General features: G+C 42.9%; 1 protein-coding gene across 8 annotated transcripts in view; it reads right to left on the reverse strand.

The window, feature by feature from the left end:
* The window catches only part of ptprfa (protein tyrosine phosphatase receptor type Fa), a 90,495-nt gene that overhangs the window by 24,736 nt on the left and 43,559 nt on the right, over positions 1–22,200 (reverse strand). For 3 of the 8 annotated variants that reach the window (XM_030792063.1, XM_030792064.1, XM_030792065.1), the window contains 7 exons: positions 18,421–18,614; positions 12,470–12,496; positions 8,119–8,236; positions 4,580–4,677; positions 3,747–4,003; positions 1,927–2,008; positions 376–591 (listed from right to left, as the gene is read on the reverse strand). In XM_030792063.1, the coding sequence (XP_030647923.1) occupies positions 376–591; positions 1,927–2,008; positions 3,747–4,003; positions 4,580–4,677; positions 8,119–8,236; positions 12,470–12,496; positions 18,421–18,614 (992 nt within the window). Of the gene's footprint in view, positions 1–375; positions 592–1,926; positions 2,009–3,746; positions 4,004–4,579; positions 4,678–5,525; positions 6,108–8,118; positions 8,237–12,469; positions 12,497–18,420; positions 18,615–21,554; positions 21,861–22,200 lie in introns of all 8 variants that reach the window. The other 5 variants (XM_030792060.1, XM_030792061.1, XM_030792059.1 and 2 more) reach the window with 3 other exon arrangements.

Below are 22,200 nucleotides of genomic sequence, written 5' to 3' on the forward strand. Positions count from 1 at the left end.
ATAGAGGCGAGTTCTTTTATCCAATTTCACAGTCCCCAGTTTGTTTACCAGTCATGAGGGAGTCACAGAGAACCACTGTGTCCTTTTCTACATCCCTCTGCTTTCTTTCTCTTTTTTTTCCTTTTTTCTGTTCTCCTCCATTTATCTCCACTGTTCTCCTCTCCTCACCTCTCCTCTTCTCATTTTCTTCCAGTGCTCTGTGCTACATTGTATTGATTACTAAGATTAGAAATGTGTGTGTATGTGTGTGTGTGTGTGTATGTCATGGTTGTGGTGTATGGGAGTCCTGAGCAGATTTCTGAGGCATGACTCACATACACATGCACACAAACACACACACACATACGTAATGTAAATGTGCATTTGCTAACTCACTGAGTCATGGTCCTTCAGAGCTGCCAGGATAAAAGTGATGTATTGTTGTTCTCCGGGCAGGGGTTTGTTGTAGAAGCCATTGTAGGTGCGTTCATCTCCCAGGGTGAATGTTTCAGGTAAAGAGTCCAGCTTGGCTGCGATGTATGGCTTTGGGTAGGCCTGAAGTTCCCTCCTTCTCCTCTTCCTCATGTTCACCTCTGCACTGGATTCAAGCAGCTGGAAACAGGAACATGAAGATATATTAATACACACACACAGACACACACACACAAACACACACACACGCGCGCGTGCACGCGCACACACACACACACACACACACACACGCATTCTTCCGGGTCCACTTGGTCTGATAGTTTGAGCAGCGTGCTGTTCATCATTTCTAAGGTGATCAACGAAGGTCAGTAGGTCACAGATGGGCTTTGAAAGTGTGGTGAACGGGTCAGAAGTGTCACAAATTTATAGAGTCTCTGGCCAGACAGTTAGCTGAGTCTCTGCCTACCATAAATATTTCTTACAAAGAATGACCCTCCCCCTCTTTTGTCTCTATCTCCCTATATCCATTCGCACCATGTAGACAGTCAGCAGGAGTGGCACAGCGCATAAACGCAATCTTTGTGAAAAAAAATCCCCCACAAATCTAGACACAATCAAAGTGGGTGAATTGGGATTAAATCTGAGTGAATCCAATATGCCAATGGTCTGTGGTAAGATCAGAGAGAAAGAGGGAGAGAGAGAGAGAGAGAGAGAGAGAGAGAGAGAGAGAGAAAAGAAGCACATGGAACAACAATAATAACTATGCTGTAATAAACAGCAAATGCAGCCCCGGAGTCCCTCAAGCAATTCTCTATTCATTTGCCTGCATCCAAAACAACAAACCCCAGCTAGGAAGAAATAGAGAAAGGAAGAAAGATAGAGAGAGAGTGAGAGAGAGACAGAGAGAGACAGAGAGAGAGAGAGAGAGAAAGAGAGAGAAGGACTCCAATTTTTATCCTGACAGTGCAGCAGATTGACTGTGTGATTCCCACTGTTAGGAACGAGAATGTTTAAAAAAGAGAACGCAACCCGTGCCGTCTCAAAACCTCTTCTGGATCTGGGCATGTTTATTTTATAAGCACAGATGCTTTTTTGATATTCAGTAAGGCTAGGCTTTTTTTTTTTTTTTTAATTCTTCCCACTATTTTTCATTTTGCAAACGGCAGGAACATTGAAAGAAAGCTAAGTCATGACAAAGGGAAAGCAAGAGTGTGTTGGTGCCCAAAAGGTCTGTATTAATAAGACAGTAGAAGAAAAGTGCTAAGAGCAGCGGTTTAAGGTACCCAGAACAACTCTATACTGGTAAATTTGAATAACTGTTGACTTCAGAGCCTCCATATTAATATCCATATCCACGAAAGAGCACTAATATTCATTTAGAGCTGATTTCACATTTTATAGGCGCACACACACACACACATATACACGTACACATACACATGCACTGGGACTCTACCCCTTCACGTTACAGACAAGCACACATACACAGATACACATACACACACACACACACACCTCATCCAGGTCCATGTCTTCTGGGCTTCCCCAGCGCTGCCGTGTAGCTGGAGTCAGAGGAACCACAACTATGTAGTACCATCTACAAAGAGAAAGATCAGTCAAACATTTGTCTTGACAATGATAACAGCCATGACAAACACACAGCCATTCATGTCAAACGCAATCTGACAGGGACTATAGGAATCACATCAGGAATGACAGATGATGGATGAACGAAAAGTGTGAGTTCACACTTTGTTTGATTAATTGGTAATACATTTTGAAGTGACACTGCACTGGTACTGTGTAATCATTTGCAATTAGTAGGTAATGTATATTGCTATAAGTCAATTGCTTAGATTACAAAGCTTGAAAAATGCATAGTACTGTGTAACATAGTAATAGCAGTGTAATAACCACGTGACTCGATAACTATTGGGGATTTGGAAGTAAGGGTATGATATTTGAGTTTTTATGAAGAAACAGGGTGAATGTTGAAGTATGAATGTATAGGCTATGAGAACGGGTAAAGAGCCTCTAATGGCCTATGTTAGGTGCTTTCTCTAGCTCTGGATTTCAAAACTGCTCTCCACCAAATTGTCATTTACAATGGTGTTCTTCTTTAACAGTTGAGTCTTGTTGGGAAACTAGGAAGAAATGCTTCCATCAAACAAAGAGCAATCCCTAATACTGAGCTATAACCTTCAAACTCACACAAACACACACACACACACATTTCCCCTTGAGATAAATATGAGTTTGACTTGTGTTGCATTTGCACGTCCTCCATCAGTGATTGTGCTGAAGAGATGTTTTTGAACATTAAGACACTGATTGCTCTCAAAGATCTTTTTTTCCCTTCTTCTTCTTCGGCCTCTTGGCTTTGGTGTACATAATGTCTTGAAAGAAACACTTGAAACACAATTAAGTCAGTGACTCATCCTCTCTCTCTCTCTCTCTCTCTCTCTCTCTCTCTCTCCCTCTACATGTCTTCCCCTCCTCTCATTTTTGAGTGGTTTAGCTGGTGTGTACGTCCGATGACTGTAATAAGGGGTATGACTGATCGAGGGATCCTGATTGACGGATGCACGCTCAAGTCGATATCTCTAATGTTCTTGGCTGGCAAGGCAATGAGAGAATAACAAGGTAGTTATAAGGTCTGCCTGGCAGGCAAAAGGGAAAAGAGAATGTGTTTTTGGTTCCAGATGGCATTTGCGCTCACACCCTGGTCTGGGCTATAGATTTATGCTATCGGGTTGAAGGCAATAGGTTAATTGGAATTCCGGTGCTGCCTCATTCTTGGCTTAGAGACTTTGGCACTGCAACGTCACTGTAAAAATCCTCTCTGGTATCCGCATACCCCTCTAGGCTTTGTTTTTTTGTGCAAGTTCGAGAGCAGCAGGGGGGCATTTGCACTCATTGGCACTTTCCCAAAAGCACAATATCTAAAAACACAGGCATTTCCCTCCTCTGCTTTCTCTCTCTCTCTCTATGTGAAGTGCAGACTGGGGTGACTATTAGTCTAGACGTAACACTGATGATGGTAGTAGACAATGGTTGTTTTCCAAAACAACAGTGCTAGCTCGGCAATGATAAGAGTATACCATAGGAATGTTCCAGAAAGAGTAAAAGTGAGATGATATTAGTGTGGATGCTAATCTGGTGTCAGACATGTATAAATAACTCAACAAAGCAAGCTCCGGATTGAGCATTGAGAATCTGCTGGCTCGGTACGAAACTAAACGTTCTCTTGTTTTCCGTGTATGTGTCATTTCCCTGTGACATCACTGAAATCTTTATCCCTCATTCGCTCCTCTTTGTACAACACTTTCACTGACCTGATTGCTGAAGTTGTCTTGAGCTTGGGCAGGGCAATGGTGAGTTTGCCTCCCTCCTCTGGGTCATGGCTGTGTTGCGCTGGCTTAGTTGTAAGGAGGTCCGGAGCGGTCCGGATAGAAACCTGTTGCTGGAGTCCGCCAGCGCTGTTTCCGCGACTCATCAGAACGAAGGAGTAGTCCGTATCTGGCTGCAGACCAGTAATCAGCTTCCTCTTCAAATCCCCTGGGACCACCACACTTTGCTGGTTGTACAGGATCTGCCAGCAGGGGGCATCCAGGTTTACACAAGCTTAGACTGAGAACAAATCTACAGACTGTGAACACACATGCTAGAATGGATACAGTTACTAAGATTATCATACCATCAAATTTGTTACTGCAAATTCAATTACTCTGAACAAATAAGTCCATTCAAAGTTTGGTTATGTCCTTTCCAATGGACAGACACCGTTAAAAACAAAGAAACAAAAAAAAAACATCTAAAGGTTTTTTCATGCAAAAGACTTTATGTTTTATGTTTTACAATGAGACTCTAAATAAACCCTCAGTCAGCTGCAGTAACAGGGACGCAGCAAATTCTTCCTTCTCTGTTTAGCAAGTGTTCTCGCTATTTCTCCCATGTTATCTTCCTGTTTTTTACAAACCGACCCACATATGGTCTCTTTGTGTCACAAACCCTATCTTGCTATTAAACAATGTCTACCTGTATTTCACTTACTGTATCCCAACATTTCATGCACTATTACAGTTTGTCTCAGGTTCAGCCTCTGTTTGTGTAAACCTAAGTCTCCATGGTCTAATACACTGTATCCTATAACTCAGAGCTTTCTTACCTTAAAAGGCACGTGAGACTTGTAGGTTTCCGGCACTTCCCATGTGAGCAGGACGGACGTTTTCATCACAGCTTTCACACCAAAGTTTTTGGTGAACTCTGCGAGAAACAAATGGGCACATGACTAGGTAATGTGTCGAGCGCTAACATTCTTCTGACAGCTGCTGGTGTATTTGCATGACTTTGTGCTTATGACCAAGTGTCAGCAAAAGCCTACAGCAACAAGGAGCTTATAAGATACTTCAAAAGTAAAAAAAAAAAAAAACCTCAGAAATGAGTTAATGTAAAAACCTGTCAATTAAAAAAAAGAAGAAAAAAAAAATACAAAAAACAAAAACCCTGGTGATTGAAGAAATTTGACTTGGTGGAATGACAAGTGGTCATTCAGTTGGATGCTTGACACTTTGATTCAAAACATACTGTGTGAGAAGATTTCCTCATTTCTGCTAAGCAGCTGTGCTAATGTAAGTGTGGAGGAGACTTCTGTGTTTGTGCCTGCACTTAATTTCAGCATGGATAAGTTGGTTGTGATTCTTTTGGGTGTGTCTAATTCAAGCTTGTACAGGAGGATTGTAAAATTCTCAGTGTGTGTAGGTCTAAGTGTGTGTGTTGCTGTGCATCAGTTATGCTAGTTTTACCACTGTGGTCCAGTTAGCACCAGCCTCCACAAACCATGCATCTGCTCTTTCCCTCAACCATCTGCTCTGTGTGTGTGTTTATGTGCGAGTCTATGTGTTTCAAAATCCTAGGGTTGGCAAGTGAATTGTTTATGATTGTGTATTCCCAGTATGTAGGAATGGATTTATTCGAACAACAAAACATGATGCATTGAAAGTGTGAGGAGAGTCTGTAAGCTTGTGGGTACGCCTGTGTGTGTGCGTATTTATGTGTGTGTGCGTATATATGTGTGTGTGTGTTTATTTGTGACTGTGTATGTACACAATTACCAGGCATAGAGGTAGACATAGTTCTGCTCTGAATGCTGGGGCTAAGAGGGCCACCTCCTTTACTGCTGAACGCTCTGATTCGGATGTCATAGGTCGTGTCTGGTTTTAGGCCTTGAATCGTCATCTCGGTGTCGGTCGTGCTGTTGGTTTGATTCTGCTGACTGTTAATGTCTCTGTACACCACCTCGTATCGCACTATCTTCCCGTTTCTCTCTGCCAACGGCGGAGGTTCCCAGGCCAGTTTTGTGGTGGTGGTCGTTAAACCAACCACGCTAAGATTTTGCGGGTAGCTGCTGGGCACGTCATCCGGAGTGGTGATCTCTTTGACGTATTGCTCCCCATGGCCTGCACGGTTCTTGGCGCAGAGTTTGAAGACGTAGGTGGCGCCCTTGTGCAGCCCAGTGACGGTGAAGTGGCCGTCGGTCTTCTTAAAGTCACGGGTGGTGAACGATTCCTCCTCCTCACGTTTGTACTGTAGTCGGAAACCGATAAGCTCTCCCACCATCTCTTTGGGCGGTTGCCATTGTATGAGAGCTGTGTTGCTCATGGTGATGCTGATGATCATAGTGGGCTTGCCTGGGACTAAGGAAAGAAAAGGGAAAGAAAGAGAGAGTACGTGTGTGTGTGTGTGTCTGTGTGTGTATGCAGGTGGCAAGCCATTATGCTCATTATGAAAACTGTAGGTATGTTGCCTCATGAATCTGTCGTAAAACACTTTACTTTAGCTAGCTTTCATAATAAGTCATTAATCTATAAATTATGATACAATAAAGCCTCTGATAATAATAATCTTTTATTCTCAGCTGAGTCAGTATGGGGAGCGTATACTCAGTGACCAGAATAACACATAACCTGCCTCTGCAAGAAAAAGGTGGCCTTGCCTTGCAATTTCCATATGTGTAAGTACATAAACAGGTGCATGCAAAAGCAGCTCCATTTCCACCCTCGCTTTGCACGTGAACAGATTACTGAGAATGGGCTTAAAGCGTGACCTGACAGATTCCGAAAAAAGGCATGATTGTGGGAGCCAGGAGGGCGGGTTTGAGAGGCACCAAGACCAGAGAGTTTCTTGGCTTTTTCAAAGCAGCAGTCTCAACGGCGTGCAATGAATGAACCAGAGCACAAGACAAAACATTTGCTATATGGTGGATGCAGCCGTCGGTGGATGAATGTGGGGGATGCTGGGTAGCGAGGGTCCATAACGGGAAACCGCCCGCACGCAGTACGACAGTTAGCGTCACAGTACGATTGTGAGCTGGAACAACCGATTTTGGAACACGTCATGTGTTGGACTCTTGCCTGTATGGGGTATGACAAAAGACATCCATGCAGGGTACCCCTCTTGTCCACAGTAATCCACTGGAGGTGTTTGCAGTGGGCTAAGAAACATGAGCACTGGACTGTCGATGACTGGAAAAAAGATTGTGTGGTCTGATGAATCCCGGTTCAAAAACCACACCACTATGATGGTAGATTCAGGGAGTGGAGTAAACAACATGGGGCGATGGACCCCTCATGCATGACTCCAACCGCACTGGCCCATGGGGGAGGTGTAATCATTTGGGGGAACGTACACTGGTATCCACTGGGTCCATTAATACCTGTAGATCAAACCTTGATAACAGGGTATGGCTCAACGTTGTAGCAGTTCATGTTGATCCATTCATGGTCACCATGTACCCCTGAGGAGATGGGTGCTTTCAGCAAGATTAAGCTCACTGTTTCGTGCATGAATCGTCCAGGAATGGTTCAAAGAACATTCAGGTGAAATGAAGTTAATGATCTAGCCACCACAATACCCTGGTATCAATCCCATTGAACACCTTTGGTATTAACTCTCACGCTGCATCTTAAATGGAGTATCCATCCATCTATCTTCTCTGGGCAGCTGTGTGAAGCACTGATATCTGTATGGTCAGCCTTAACACCAGGACCATTGTTTAATCACTGCAACAATATTTGGCAGCTATTAGCTGGGCCACGGGGGTCCAACACGGCACTGAACAGAGGTTTCTATTTTTCTGGTCACTGAGTGTATGCAAACTATGTTTTTGTGCAGCTAATAAACATTTATGCATGACTGTAAAATGTTATAATGTATTTATGGCTTAATGAGTTGTTACTTCTGATTCTTCAGCATGTACGTCTGTTGATACCTATGAATAAACATCACTGCTGTAACCATGGCTACTTACCAGACTACTACCACTAATGCTATCGGTATGTTATCAAGCTATACTATTATCAGAGCACAGGAGCTATGACAACGACCACTATTTCAATGCCTCTTTACTATTATTCTTCCAGCAATACAGCACTTATGTTTATATCATAGCAATACTCAAGTTTTCAGAATACTGTTACAAACATAAGTAAAATATTGAGTATTGTAGTGTCAGTGAGGTTAGTTTGCGGTTGACACTACGATTTATTTAGCATCTGTGGTAACAGCCCCACTTTAGCATGTAAGGAACCATTCTTACCTCATAAAACTACATTGTAATGTATTCAAACTCCTGCATTGTCTTCCAGCATACACACATACACACACACACACACCCACACACACACACACACACAAACAATCACACACCTGCTCCTGTGGTGGTCACTACTTTGGCTTTGCTTCGAGCTCCATCTCCTTTGGTGGTGTAAGCTGCTACAGTGACAGAATACGTGGTCTCAGCCTGTAGCCCCGTTATAATGGCCTCCTGAGGAGAGGGAGAGAGAAAATAGATCTCGTCAGTGTGTGTGTGCGTGCGTGTGTGTGTGTGTGTGTGTGTGTGTGACTACAACCCTTCAAAACACTCTTCAGGCATTTCAGCCAAGACAAATTCTTTCCCTCAGTGTTTCTTGGAAAGAGTGACGTTAGCAAGCAAAAGGCAAAAAGAGAAACAACAACAACAACAACAAAAACCCTCTCTAAAAATAACACATCAGAAGAGTTTGTCATTCAGAGAGTAAAGATGTGTGACTTTGAATGACAGACAGCTGTGCGTTTGTGTCTGCTTGGAACAAAATCAAAACTTTTGAGTCTGGTACAAACAGCATGGGGTCTGACATACCTGTAAACAACGTTTTCTCATTCAAGTTAAACCTTACCAACTCCAACAACAACACATTTTTACCTTTTTTTTTATACCTATGAGATGGTTATCTTACAGGTTTGGGTCATGGCATAGCAGATGTGTTGTTATTGGCATCAAATTATTGTTATTTAATTGACAGATGTTCACTGAGTTTCAAGGTAAGTCCAGACAGGTAGAAAAACAGTTTACTGTTGCTATAAGTAAACTCCTGGAAGCATACACGTGTTTTCATGTGTGCAGATAAGACAGACATGTTAAAACATGTACAAGTCACGCCGAGTACATACATCAAAACCCACCTAGCCAGCTGAGTACACAGCCACTCAGCCAGTCACCACAACACCCACACATAAACACTCGCAAACAGTCAGAATCACTCCCTCAGGCTTGAGAAGACTTTAATGTCATAAACAACGTTTCAAAATAGAGAGAAAGGATGAGACAAGATACACCTTATCTGTTTTTTTCCATGCGGAAAGGAAGTACCTGTACCTACATTTTCCGGACTACATGATGTCATCATTTTAGGGGCTATGAACTTATCTGTTTATTGGAGAACATAAACATGTTGTTATTATTATTATTATTATTATTATTATTATTATTATTATTATTATTATTGTTGTTGTTGTTGTTGTTGTCGTCATTATTATTATTATTATTATTATAATTATTGATAATAATAATTTATTGTAATCTTTTTAATAAAGAGGCTGAGAGAGAAAGAGAGAGAGAGAGAGAGAGAGAGAGAGAGAGAGAGAGAGACTTTTCCCTTAGGCAGTCATATGGTTTATGGCAATTTTCTCTTTCCCTCTCTCTGTCTCTCCCTCTCTCACATCTGGAGCATGACAGATGGGGGTAGTAGAATGGACTTCTGCTGGATATGACCACAGTCATAGCCTCTCTGAGAGAGAGAGAAAGAGAGAGAGAGAGAGAGAGAGAGAGAGAGGGAGGGAGAACCTCATTTGTCCACTCCATCACATATGCGCCCGTGGCTGTAGAACTTACAGAATCAGACAAGCCACTAGCATGCAAATGAGTACGACTGTATGAGCCATTTCAGCTTGTGGGAGTCTGAACACACTTTTAATTACCATTTCATGGCTGCTCTTTCACATCTTTATTGCATGGTATTATAGGGGAAAAGCCTGTGCTTTGCTAATTAAAGCATGGCTGCCTAATCATGCTGAATGGCCAATGTGGGCCTGTTTTCAGATGTTTCTCACCAAGGGGGTTGTGATAAAGGGGCAGGGTATGTAATAAAACGATTTGTGATGAAATGCAAAAAAAGAAAAAAAAAAAAAGAAAAGAAAAAGAAATGTATCATGAAATGTATTGATCTTTGCACCTTTGAATAGGACAGACTGTCGACGCACGGTAACCTGTAATGTTTGGTTTACATAGACCACCATGTTGGGAGGCCCCTTATATCTGGAATCTCTTAATCTGTAGTGAGACAAGTGGACTTAGATCTGTTAGGAACCACTAGCCTGTCACGAATCATTAACAACCACACTGCAATAAGAAAGGAAGGAAGAAAGAGAGAGAGATGGGGGGCAAGTTCCAACCTTTTTATAGTTAGACTTTTAAATATTGGTGTAGGTGTCAAACAAGGAATGTTACAACACAAGCATAAGAAAGACCCATTAAGATCCAGCACTGCAATTACAGTCAGAGTAATCTCTCTGAACAGCTGAGATCCCCCAGCTCTGTAACCTTGGAATAAAGCTGACAAGTTTTCAGTATGCTGAGGAGAGAGTGAAAAAAAGTTAGTTTGAATAAAAAGAGGAGAGAGAGAGAGAGAGAGAGTGAGAGAGAGAGAGAGAGAGAGAGAGAGAAGAGAGCTCTGTGTTTCCAAAAATATATTCAAAAAAGCTAGACCTTGTTGCTGAATGTAGGATGGGCTTTTTAGTCAGACACGATTGTCTGGGGTTGTCATTTCCTGTCTGAGATAGAGAAACTGGTGCTTTCGTCAATCAGATCAACTTTTTACCTGCTCTGCCTTACTTTACAATACCGTTCTTAATGCAGGAGACATTATCATTTCATAGAGGAGCCTTAATGTAAATAGGATTTGATTGATTTTAACTTAAAATAGCAGAGAAGTTAGAGAATGCAAGGCAGAATCTGCCCCTGAGTGTCTCAGAAGCAACACTAAAACACCCAACAGACAATGGCAGACACACAAGATGAAGACACTGTACTGCTGAAAGACAGACAGACAGACAGACAGACACACACATACACACACAGCCATGTTGCACTGACTTCACACACATTCATACTCTTCTCTTGGCTTCTTTGCTTCATGGCCTCTCTTGACCCCAGTGCACGCGCACACACACACACACACACACACACACACACACACACACACACACACACACACACACACATGCACACAAACACAATCCAAAACCCTGAGTACATTCAACTGCTTAGCAACCCCTACCCTCGCCCAACCTCCATGCCCAAACAATCGACTCACTTCACCAGTAATGCGTCAGAGAAAGGGAATAACTGAATGAAAATGTAAATCCTTTCTCCTCTGCCTATCAGTGGTGTGTGTGTGTGTGTGTGTGTGTGTGTGTGACAAAATGAAAAGCAAGACTGAAGAAAAAGAAAGAAAGACAGAAAGAAAGAAAGAAAGAAAGAAAGAAAGAAAGAAAGAAAGAAAGAAAGAAAGAAAGATGATGATGTTTCTTGAACACTATGAATAAAAAAAAAAGCATTTGGGACTCAGAGAGTCTTGGGTCTCTCCTCTGCTCTTTATTGGTTGACCCTCATCCCAATGGGTAATATCACCCATCTTGTTTCCTATCTGCTCTGCCAGAAAGCTCAATTTCTCTTATTAAATGGCCTTTGACTTTGACTTCTGCAAAACCTACACATTACCACTAAAATCCCTGCCTGTCTCAGCCCACCAGCACCACCTTACCTCACCTCTTTGCTCCACCCACTCACTACACAGGCAATAAGGTTTAGGACCCTGTAGTAGCGCAGGAGGCATGAAGTGTGTTGTGGGTGCGTGTGCGTGTGTGTGTGTGTGTGTGATCATATATGTGGCAACACAGAGGCAGAGAGAAAACGAGTTGTAATGACATCAAACACTTCTGTTCACTCGTACACGCGCAATACCACGCGCAAAGGCATGCCGACACTTACAAATACACACGTGTTCAGTTGTTATTATGACTGCCACGTCTGTTTCGAGCCTTTGATATTGACTGTGGCGTTTTAAACTTTGGATGGTAACTGCAGTTTATTACATCACTTTAAAGTCTTTGCAACATTGTGAAACACACAGTGTTGAAAGAATTTGAAAAAGAGGGCAAAAGAAACAAATAAAAAACATGTGTTTGGTAAAAGACTCAAATGACAGAAAGAGAGAAAAAAATGATGCAAATAAAGAGAGAGAGAGAGAGAAAGAAAGAAAGAGAGAGAGACAGAGAGAGAAGAGAAGAGAAGAGAGGAGAAGAGAAGAGAAGAGAAGAGAAGAGAAGAGAAGAGAAGAGAAGAGAAGAGAAGAGAGGAGAGGAGAGGAGAAGAGAGGAGAGGAGAAGAGAAGAGAAGAGAAGAGAAGAGAAGAGAAGAGAAGAGAAGAGAAGAGGAGAGGAGAGAAGAGAAGAGAAGAGGAGAAGAGAAGAGAAGAGAAGAGAAGAGAAGAGAAGAGAAGAGAAGAGAAGAAGAGAAGAGAAGAGGAATAACAGGCAAAGACTTAAAAAGAGCTGTGTCTGTGTTAGTTCCCATGCTGAAATTAGAGTGAACACACATTAACACACGTAAAACTCTCCCATATGGCCCTGCAGTCTGCCCAAGGCCAAGAATCACCCAGCACACACTTCATCTACTCACATAGTCCGCTGCCTCCTCAGACTCCCACTAACAGAGACAGACACAAGATGAATACACAGTCACAACCAGCTCATTAAAAAAGAAAAAGAAAAAGTTACTGTTGAATTTTTTTTTTTCAGTTTTCAAACAGAGCAGCAAACAGAAATTTCTGGAGCAAGGTCAGAATGTATGGTTGTGAAGTGAGACAGTTAACCATTGTAAACGTGACTAGCTAAGGGCTCAAGTGACTAGCTAAGGGCTCAAGTTTTTGCCAGAGCACCAATTAAAGATCAGTTTTCTTTGTCTTAAGGCAAACCTTTACAGCCAAGAAGAAAGAAATATGACAGACTCATCATTTGACCTGAGCTCTAGGGTCAAGTGCTGTGGTTGTGTTCAGATCTGAAGGGAACAGACACATGAAAGAAAGAAGATTGGCAGGTTTTTGAAGAGAAGGACACCTGCTGGGCCAGCAGACGTTAAAAATGCTAAAACACTCCACGGTTTTCAAAGGGAGAAGACCCACTCATGTTGTGTTGGTCGCCTTAATCTTGAAAGAGGAAATTGGTCAGGACAACCAAAAACCAAATCTCACAACATCCAATAAATTATCCACTATTCTGCTGTATGGAGACATATGAAAAAAAAACAAAAACCTTCATCTGCCAAATGATAAATCTATTATTCCATTGAGTGATGTTTGGCAGACGCTTTAACAGTCTGCTTACGTGTTTAGCTGTGGATGATGCTACCCACTGCCATATTATTTGTATGTTTCTCTGTTTCTGTCATGTTTGCAAGCCCCAAGTCGATCTTCACCAGAGATGAGAGGAATTTGAACGTATTACAGCATATTAGTTTGTTCAGTTTGTTTGGCTGCCGTCTTTATACCATTACGAAGATGTGAATGTGTGTATATGTGTGTCTGTGTGTGTGACAAAGGGGACAGATTGGAAGACAGGAAAAAAATGACGAAACAGATAGATTATGTCACACACACACACACACACACACATACACAAACACACACGCACAGAGTTTGATGATTTAGCCTTCTTTCAGCGCAGCTGTTACGTGTCTGCCAGTGAGAACAGATTATATTTCACCTTCAGAGGTTAGAGCCTTGGTGCTTATTCAGCAAACTAGCTCAGGGATTACATTTTTCTCCTCCTCAATACTTATTCCCAGTCCCCTGACTCTCCAGTTTCCCAGATCCCGCTCCCCTTTTTAAGACGTATCCGCATCCCACGTATAGCCTCCCATTTACACCAATCATGCCCCTTAGACGAGGAGCGTCATTTCTCTTTTAAATAATGCCAATAGAGATTCGATGAAGAGAGCGTTCGCTTACACCCTTGACACGTAGGTGCTGTCAAGGCAAAATGGATTCGGAGACGTCGTGGGCATTTGTATTCCACTCCACGACCTTGCTGACAAACAGCAAATGGAAGACAAAGAGACTGCAGGTCCTCAGCGTCTTCGCGAAAAAACATCTCTGTCATAAACAAGGTGAAAAGCTGAAAGCTTAGGTAGAGGAATCAGCTCTTTCGTAATGACGGAGAGAGTTGGCCACCAAATCACACGGAGATACATCATCTTCAGTACTAAGGACAGTAAAAACGACTCTTACAGCAAAATGTTTTATAGATGCACTGAGTTCTTACTCTTCAACATGGGACTAATCAAAATTTCAGCGACTGTGTGTGTGTGTGTGTGGTTGTGGTGGAGGGGGGGTGAACTCTAGGTGAACCCTATCTTTGAACCTGGAAGTCCTTTGTCCTAAGAGAATCTGTCCGTCAGAGCTGTCTCCTCTTTCTTTAGCTCAGTGTTTTTCAATCCTGCTCCTGGGGGACCCCTGCTCTGCACGTTTTCCATCTTTCCCTGCACTACCTACCTGGCTGAACTCATCAGTAGCACTTTTGATTGGCTGAGCACACTTGATTTAATAATGAGCATGTTAATCATACTAATCAGGTGTATTCTGAGCAAGGATAGATAGAACATAGGCAGAGCAGGGGTCCCTCAGGAGCAGGATTGAGAAACACTGCTTTAGCTGATGGCTCAGTGGCCCCTGGAGGCTCTTGTGTGTTAGGTGAGAGTTCTGTGGCCCCCCTAAAACCCCAATATTAAAGTGTGTCAGAAGCTCCCCAGTCCAATGAATCCAACCCTTTGGTTGGTCTGCTGAAGGGATCCTGGAGGAATCTGCTCATGCTTTTCCCTCCTCTGTTAGAGTCTGTATCTCTTTGGCTTTGGTTTTGTCTCTGTGTTTGTGTGTATGTGTGTATGGCGGAGTAAACGAGGGAAAGAGAGAGAGTGTTGTATTGGTCTTTTTCCGAAGTTGAATATCTGAGCATTGAGAGAAGTCAACATGTCATGGAAAAAAAAACAACTCCATTAGATGTCGTCACTGAATGTTATGCAAGATTATGCTGTCATTGCCAGGAACAGAGGACAACATAATGAAGCAAACCATCTAACTACTTTCACAGTGTAACTGTCATATTTTTCAGGACATATAAAGAGCAGTTTTCTGTAAGCTGAGCGCTTTAATTTGTTTTGAAAATTCTTCATTAACTTGACTGAAGCTGTAAGTGACACATCCACTCTCGCTCTCTTTCTCTTTCTTTCTTTCTGTCTCTCTCTCTCTCTCTCTCTTTCATATCTTGAAGTTGTCAGACTACTTATTTCCTTGTCTAAACATTATATTTTACAGATAAAAATATGCTTTGTTTTAAAATATCTCAGTTTCTCTGCTGAGATAAAGTAACACTTCAGGAGGAACTTGGATGATGTGTCTCATCGTATTCTAAATGGGTGCATCTGAAAACGTGTAAGGAAAACAAAAGGAAGGAAAGGAAAGTAGTGTGAAAGATGGAGTAATGAGCTAAAATGTTGTAAAAAGTTTCTGGAGAATTCTAATCCTGAAATCGAGTGACCTTCACTTATTATATTTAGACTGCCTGTTAAAATGGAGAAGGTGAGACACTAGAATTCAAAAGACTGCGGTAAGCGAAGGAAGGGAAAACACAGAAAATCTCTCTCTCTCACACACACATACACACACACACACACACATACACACACACACACACACACATGCACACATATACACACACACATACACACACAACAGATGCACACTCACACATTGACTGAAGCCCTGCCAAAAGCCTGTGCAGTTTACCCTGTTCTACAGTTAAGAGCAAAATAAAATCTATTGTATGGCCTCTGTGTTCCAAGGTTGTCCTTGTTTACTGCAAATCGCTCCTCTCCACCTACGCCGAGACCCTCTGTTTGTCTCTAACTCTCTCTTTATCTCACTCTTCCTATCTCTCCCTCCCACTAAGTGACCTGGGTGAGACATAGATCAGTATTTGACAGCGATGCCTTATCTGATGAGACCAACTTTATGCTTCCAAAACCCTCACATAGGGGTTTCACACAATCCCCCAAGGAAATGAAAACAAATCTCCAACTTTAGAGGGAGAGTGTGTGGTGGGGTGGGGTGAGATGGGGTGGGGGCAGTTTTTTGGGGGGGGTGGGGGTGGGGGTGAGAGAGACAAACTCAGGTGCATTTAAATCCTTGTAAAACACAATGAGGAAATAAAATGGTAATTAAGGTTTTATGGTTTCAAACCACTGCCCCTGATCATTGCGACTGTCATTGTCAGTAAAACTTTAGTGATCAGACTTACCAGAGAAAGAGAACCTTGCTATTACAGGGTAATGTTAAACATTCAGACAAAATAGTTCCTTAGGTGGAGTAATTTACCATATTTTAAAACTTAACTAAAAAGAATACATGACACATAATTTAGGGCTTTGGGCGCTTGTCCTTGGTTCCGTAAAAAGAAAGAAAAATGGTATACAATTTCTGGATGATTTTGGCCCAGGATTTCATCAGGGACTGCGGAAGAGTGTCGCTTTTTCATCTGCCAGACAAGGATGAGTGGACCATAAACATGAACGCTGTCTGTACCGGTGTTTGAGCCTGCCTGCGGCTACCTGGACTCTGAGGCAGGCAGAAGTGGTCCACTCAAAATGATTCACTGGCTGACGGGAGAGAGAAATCAAATTCATCACACGGACCTTGCGATAAACATCCGGTACGGGCTCGAGAAAGTCGGGTACAACTTGATCTCATTCTAAAAGCACCGAACGTAGTCAGACAGAGCCGGACATACTTGCAACACGAGACCGTAAGGCAGTGAGTGCGCATAACTGCTGATAAATATTAATAACTACTGCTATAACAGCAGTAGCCTTGATAATCACAAATAATCTCTCTCTCTCTCTCTCTGAATTTGGAGACAGCAGAATGCAGTCCCGTTGGCATTTTGATCCAAGGACTGTGGAAACCGCCAGCATTTAATCGATTCCAATACGGAAAGCCACAGAACTCTTGGTAACTACAGTTACTAGACACATTAGGAAACGACTGAAAAGCCCCCCCCCAAAAAACAAGAAACTCTGTCGGGAGCACAAAAAAAGAACGTGTTCAGATGTTGTTATGATTGACTGCAGAGATAGACCAATCAGAATGTGGAGGACCACTGTGATTCTCGTTTTAAGCTTTGACACGTTCGGGCTCGCTCGGCTTGTGAGTGGTTACGTTTCCGGCAAATACACCGTGACGACAGCGAAAGAACCGCCCAGACGAGGACCCAAGAACGCTTTTCTGAAAGACAAGCGGCGTATATCAGGGTTAGAAAAACCTTTGTTTGGAAGTTGGAGAAGTCTTACCCAAAGACTTCTCAAATGTACAGATAAGAAAGGAATTTTCCTTGTTAAGGAAAAGTGAGAGATTTATCTACTGGAGAGAGACAAAAAAAAAAAGAAAAAGAAAAATGATCTGAAAAGAACAGGACATGTGCAAGCGCTGAACATGATAAAAACAACCTTTCAAGAAAACAGAGATGTTGTGACAAGCAGAAGCACCCATTACTGAAGGCAAACTGAAAGCCGACCAGTGTACGCAAACAAACATGGGAAAGCAGGGAGTGGTAAGAGGAGAAAAGTTCAAAAAAGACAGAAACCCCTAAAAAAAATCCACAAGGTTATACTCCCATCTATCCTAAAATGCATATATTTATATGTGTCATACGTCCAATGTGGCTGTTACTTTTTTGTTTTTGGGGGATTTTTTTTTCGATTGTGTGTGTGTTCAGGTCCCCGGTTTGTTTTCCAAGTCCAGTGACATCTCTGTGTTGTGTATGCCCTGAAGACCGCTGCGACCCTCGTTCTCGGGAGGCTGTCACGAGTGAACATGTCGAGATGAGCACAGATACCTTAAGGAGGATTGGAGTGCTGTACCATGCTCCTGCAAGCTAATGCTTGGATAACAGCTCCCCTCTCATCCCCTTCCCGACTCCCAAATCTCCCCTTATTTCCCCTAACCGTTTCACAACACACTCACACCTGCATGCCTGGCAAGGATTAATGCTTCGGTTTAAGTTGTTGTTGTTGTTTACGTTTCTTTGGGTTTTTCAAAAGAATATTTCTGTAATCTGATTAGATAGGACACAAATAATGAGGCAGTGAGCTCATCCTCCTTCACAGTAAAATCTAATTTGTTTACTTCGAAATGTAGCAACTCATGACTTCATTACTAACCCAACTCAACTCTGAGTCTCTGAAATCTTAACACGAATTCAACAAACAACGTTCGTTTGACAGTGTTTGCATAACGCTTTTCATAGTACAATGAACGAATTCAGTTTTCAGTGTTTTAGATTTAGATACGCTTAACTCTGCCACGCACAGCATGTTCACACTTTTAGACTGAGTATGCTCATTGACAAAAGCTTTTACAGTGTGTAACTCCAGGGTTGGCTTTGTTTGTTTGCTCTCATCATTAACACCGCTAACAAATATACTGAAGCATGTAATTAGGAACATCTAATAGAGAAGCTGAAGCAGAGCTGCAGAGAGATCGTTTTTTTAATTGAGGGCGTAATGAGATGCGTTCAGTGTACCTGGGCCTCAGGTAGAGCTACATCCAAAATAACGGGCTGTCCTCGGGGTTCGCCGTTCTCCAGTCGTGAGTACACCACCTGGTATCCGCGGACCTGACCGTGTTGCTTCACTGCCAGTGGAGGTTTCCATGACACCCGCAGGGCGGTGGAGTTCACCGCCTCTGCCTCCACCTTCCTTGGAGGGGCACCCGGCACTATGGAGAACAAATGAGAGAGATGGAGCGTCAGGTAACGTGAGAACACTTTGGTTCAAAGATGTTTCGTTGGTTTCGAGTCATTGAAACACTGTGGAATCCAGGGGTTTTTGTATAAATGTACATGACAAAGCACTTTCCAAGCACATGGATCTATCTCTCTCTCTCTCTCTATCTATCTATCTATCTACGCTCTTTCTTTCTTTCTCTCTTTCTCTCTCTCTCTGTCTCTCACACACACACACACACACACACACACACACACACACATAGTGTGAATAGAGTAAGAAATTGGGGATGACACCGAGCCTGGTCCAAACAAGCCTGAGCTATATTGGTGGCATGTATCCTTCCTGCTCTGTCTGGCCTGGAAAGTCATGAGTGTGTGTACGGCTGCAATCCACATTGGTGGAGCCCAAACACCATTAGGATTCACGTGTGTTCCTGTGAGGACACTGGGTGCAGGCTTGGCTTCCCATGCATAATGCTTCCCAGCAGTGTTTTGGAGACAGGCTCCACACACACACACACACACACACACACACACACTGTCTGTAATGCTTGCTCAGCTCCCTAAGGAATTTCCAGATGAATACAAATTTGATATTGATAAAAAAAAAAAAAAAAGAATAAGCATGAGTGTTAATGCCAGTCGGCAGGAACGGAAAGGCAGGAAAGTAAAGAGGGAAAATGAGACTGGAGGAAGGAAATGAAAAAGGTTAAAAAGCTTGCCATTAGGAGATTAATAGTTTGATAGCAGAGTGTTAGAACAGTCCCCAGATGTTACACCAAACGCTAAAGTCAAAGATCTATGTAGGTTCAAATGCTGCGCATCAGCAATATGTGCCTTCCTTAATTGGAATTGTTTAACTCTATAAATCCACTTGCCTCTGGAATCCGGCCTTGACCTTCAGCGGAAGAAAGTCGATACGGCCTTTGTGGAAAACAGATAAATGCAAACTCTTGGCCACATTGAGGAATAGAAGACAGAAAGCAGTGTTTACGTACACTGCAGTGAATCGCCTAAACAACCGCTCCATTGCATTACACTTGTGACGATACCATGAGGGAGCGCTTCCGCGGTTAATGCGTCCAAGGTTTTTTCGTTGTCTCTGACGGATTGATTTCCTGTCATTTACGTAAAGGGTTAAAGGGTTGAGTTAAAACTACTGAGGACCTCTTTTTTTTTCTCAATCAGCCCCTGTCCTTCTCCCCTCCCCATATACTCCCATTCCTCATCCCCTCCAGCTGTCCAGCCCTACAGTAACGGCCTCTCTCTCCTCTGGGGTCTCCATGGAAACCGCAGTGAAGTTAACGAAGAGGGGTTTGCAAACCAGATTTTCGGGGCCTTTTCTCAATTCTTTCAGCATTCAATGTGCAGTTCGGTGAAGGTCCAAGCGTTTTCCCCACAGTCAGACGGCTTGATGGCCACTGTGCTCCCAGTCGACGTGTTGTTTGGTCGTGATCAGGAATTAATGTGATCAAGGTCTAGGTGAGAAGTCTGGGAGGTCTGGGAGGGAAATGTCTGCTCTTTTAAAGTCTTCCTTGTTCAGCATGTGGTGGTAAGGGAGAAGGCAATCTGTCGAGCCAAGATGCCAAGTTTCAATAATTTAAGGCTAACATCTTGGCTTCATGTTTTAGTAACTTCATAGTTCATATTAAAAGTAAGTATCTCAGGCCATAATCACAAACTTAAGGCTTGGAGTCGCATAACACAAAATCAAGCTGTAATGAATGTATGAATGAACAATGAACTCAGGGAAAGCTTTAGAACCCAAAGGCTAAACTGGATACAGACTTCTTAGTACAAGACATGTTTTTTTGTGTAATTTATAGTGAGGGAAAATAGAGGATATCAGCAAGACAGCTCTCTAAATGGTAGTGAGTATCTACATTTGGTGACCTTTCCAAGGCTTCAAAAACTCATTTCATTCTTCTCCATACAGAGAACCTCGCCTATCGCCCAATGTGCGCTGGGATAGGCTCTAGTTGCCCCCCTCCCCAAAAGGATGTAGAGAAGTAGAAGAGGAAGCCACACACATCTATCAAATGCATCCAAGAGGCAGAAGCAAAAATACCTGTGTCACAGTTAACTAGGAGAGATATCAGTTCAACTCAAACAACGCTAGAACTGTGATGTAAATGAGGGGAAGTCTGTTGAATGATGCTATATTTCATAGGTTGGCAGTCATGGTTGGGGGGTGTCTCCTCTACAAAAATCACTCCACAGTAAGGCAGAGCAGATTACTGTTAAGCTGATAGTGAAGAACAGTTATTATCAGCTGGAATGGGTTCACCACATCATACCGCTGTGTACATAAGCCCCTTCCGGAAAATGCTCCAACACTTATCCCATCACACTTCCATTTTCATCGGCACTTCAGGACATCAGCCCGCTCCTCTCAGACAGATGTGTCACCACTCCCACTCAGCAAGTGTCCTTATAAGGCTTTAGATTCTAACTCCTCTACCTTGTGAGGCCTCTGTGTGTGTGTGTGTGTGTGTGTGTGTGTGTGTGTGTGTGTGAGAGAGAGAGAGAGAGAGAGAGAGAGTGTCAGTAATTGAGCAGGCTCAGTAGAGTGAAAGAAGTTTGTGCCGTTATCAGGACACACTGCCTGTCAAAGATTCACTCAAGCACCTAAACGGACACCTCCAGTCGCCCGGTCAGTCAGACAGACCACATCATGCTGAGAGAACAGCAGGCAGATAGACCACTGACAGAGATCGTAAGAGATAGAAAGAGAGTGAGAGAGAGAGAGAGAGAGAGAGAGAGAGAGAAAGAGAGAGAGAGAGATAATGATTGACCCAGGCTGTTTGTTAGGAACAAGCAGCATCAGGAGAGGAAACAGGGCAAGGCATCTGAGAAGGTTAGTGTCAGGAAGCTTAGAAAGCTGGGAAGACTGGATCAGATCTGCCGGACCACTACCCATTTGGACATACCGTCCTCTTTGGTTCTGATCCGTCTCGCGCTGCTCTCTGGGCCGGGCCCCACATCCGTGTGAGCCCTCACCCACACCTGGTACTCAGTCCACTTCTCCAGACCCTCCAGAACTAAGCTGGACTGGTCAGCACCAATACTGCTGATTTCATGTCGTTGTAAGTCCTCTCCTGCCACGGCCTGGTAGGCCACGGTGTAGGACACGATGTTGCCATGACGACTGCTGGCGGGTGGCGCCACCCAACTCACCTTGATGGTGGTGGAGGTGAGGCTGAGCAGTTGCACTTTCTGTGGGGGGGCGGAGGGGGCTGGAGGCACAGGCAGGGGGAGGAGTCAGGCAAGAATGAATGATGGATGAGTTCGCCAGACTAGGGGAACTTTGATTGTTACTATTACTGGGCTTATAGCACCCTAAAATTAATACTACTGTTAGTACTTCTTCTGATCTTGAAAGTGTAGTAGAATACATGATGTAAGAATAATAAAATAATGACAAAAATGAACAGTATATTTTGTTTGTGCCTTTCACAGAATATTTGAAGTTCAATATGCTAATGAATGCATACACACTTTAGAGAGAAATTATGCAGTTCATTCTGAAAAATGTTAATGTGATGAAAATTTAGCTGAGATGAATGGTTGAGTTTT

This window comes from Chanos chanos, chromosome 14, assembly GCF_902362185.1.
Source record: "Chanos chanos chromosome 14, fChaCha1.1, whole genome shotgun sequence".
Classification (NCBI taxonomy): Eukaryota; Metazoa; Chordata; class Actinopteri; order Gonorynchiformes; family Chanidae; genus Chanos; species Chanos chanos.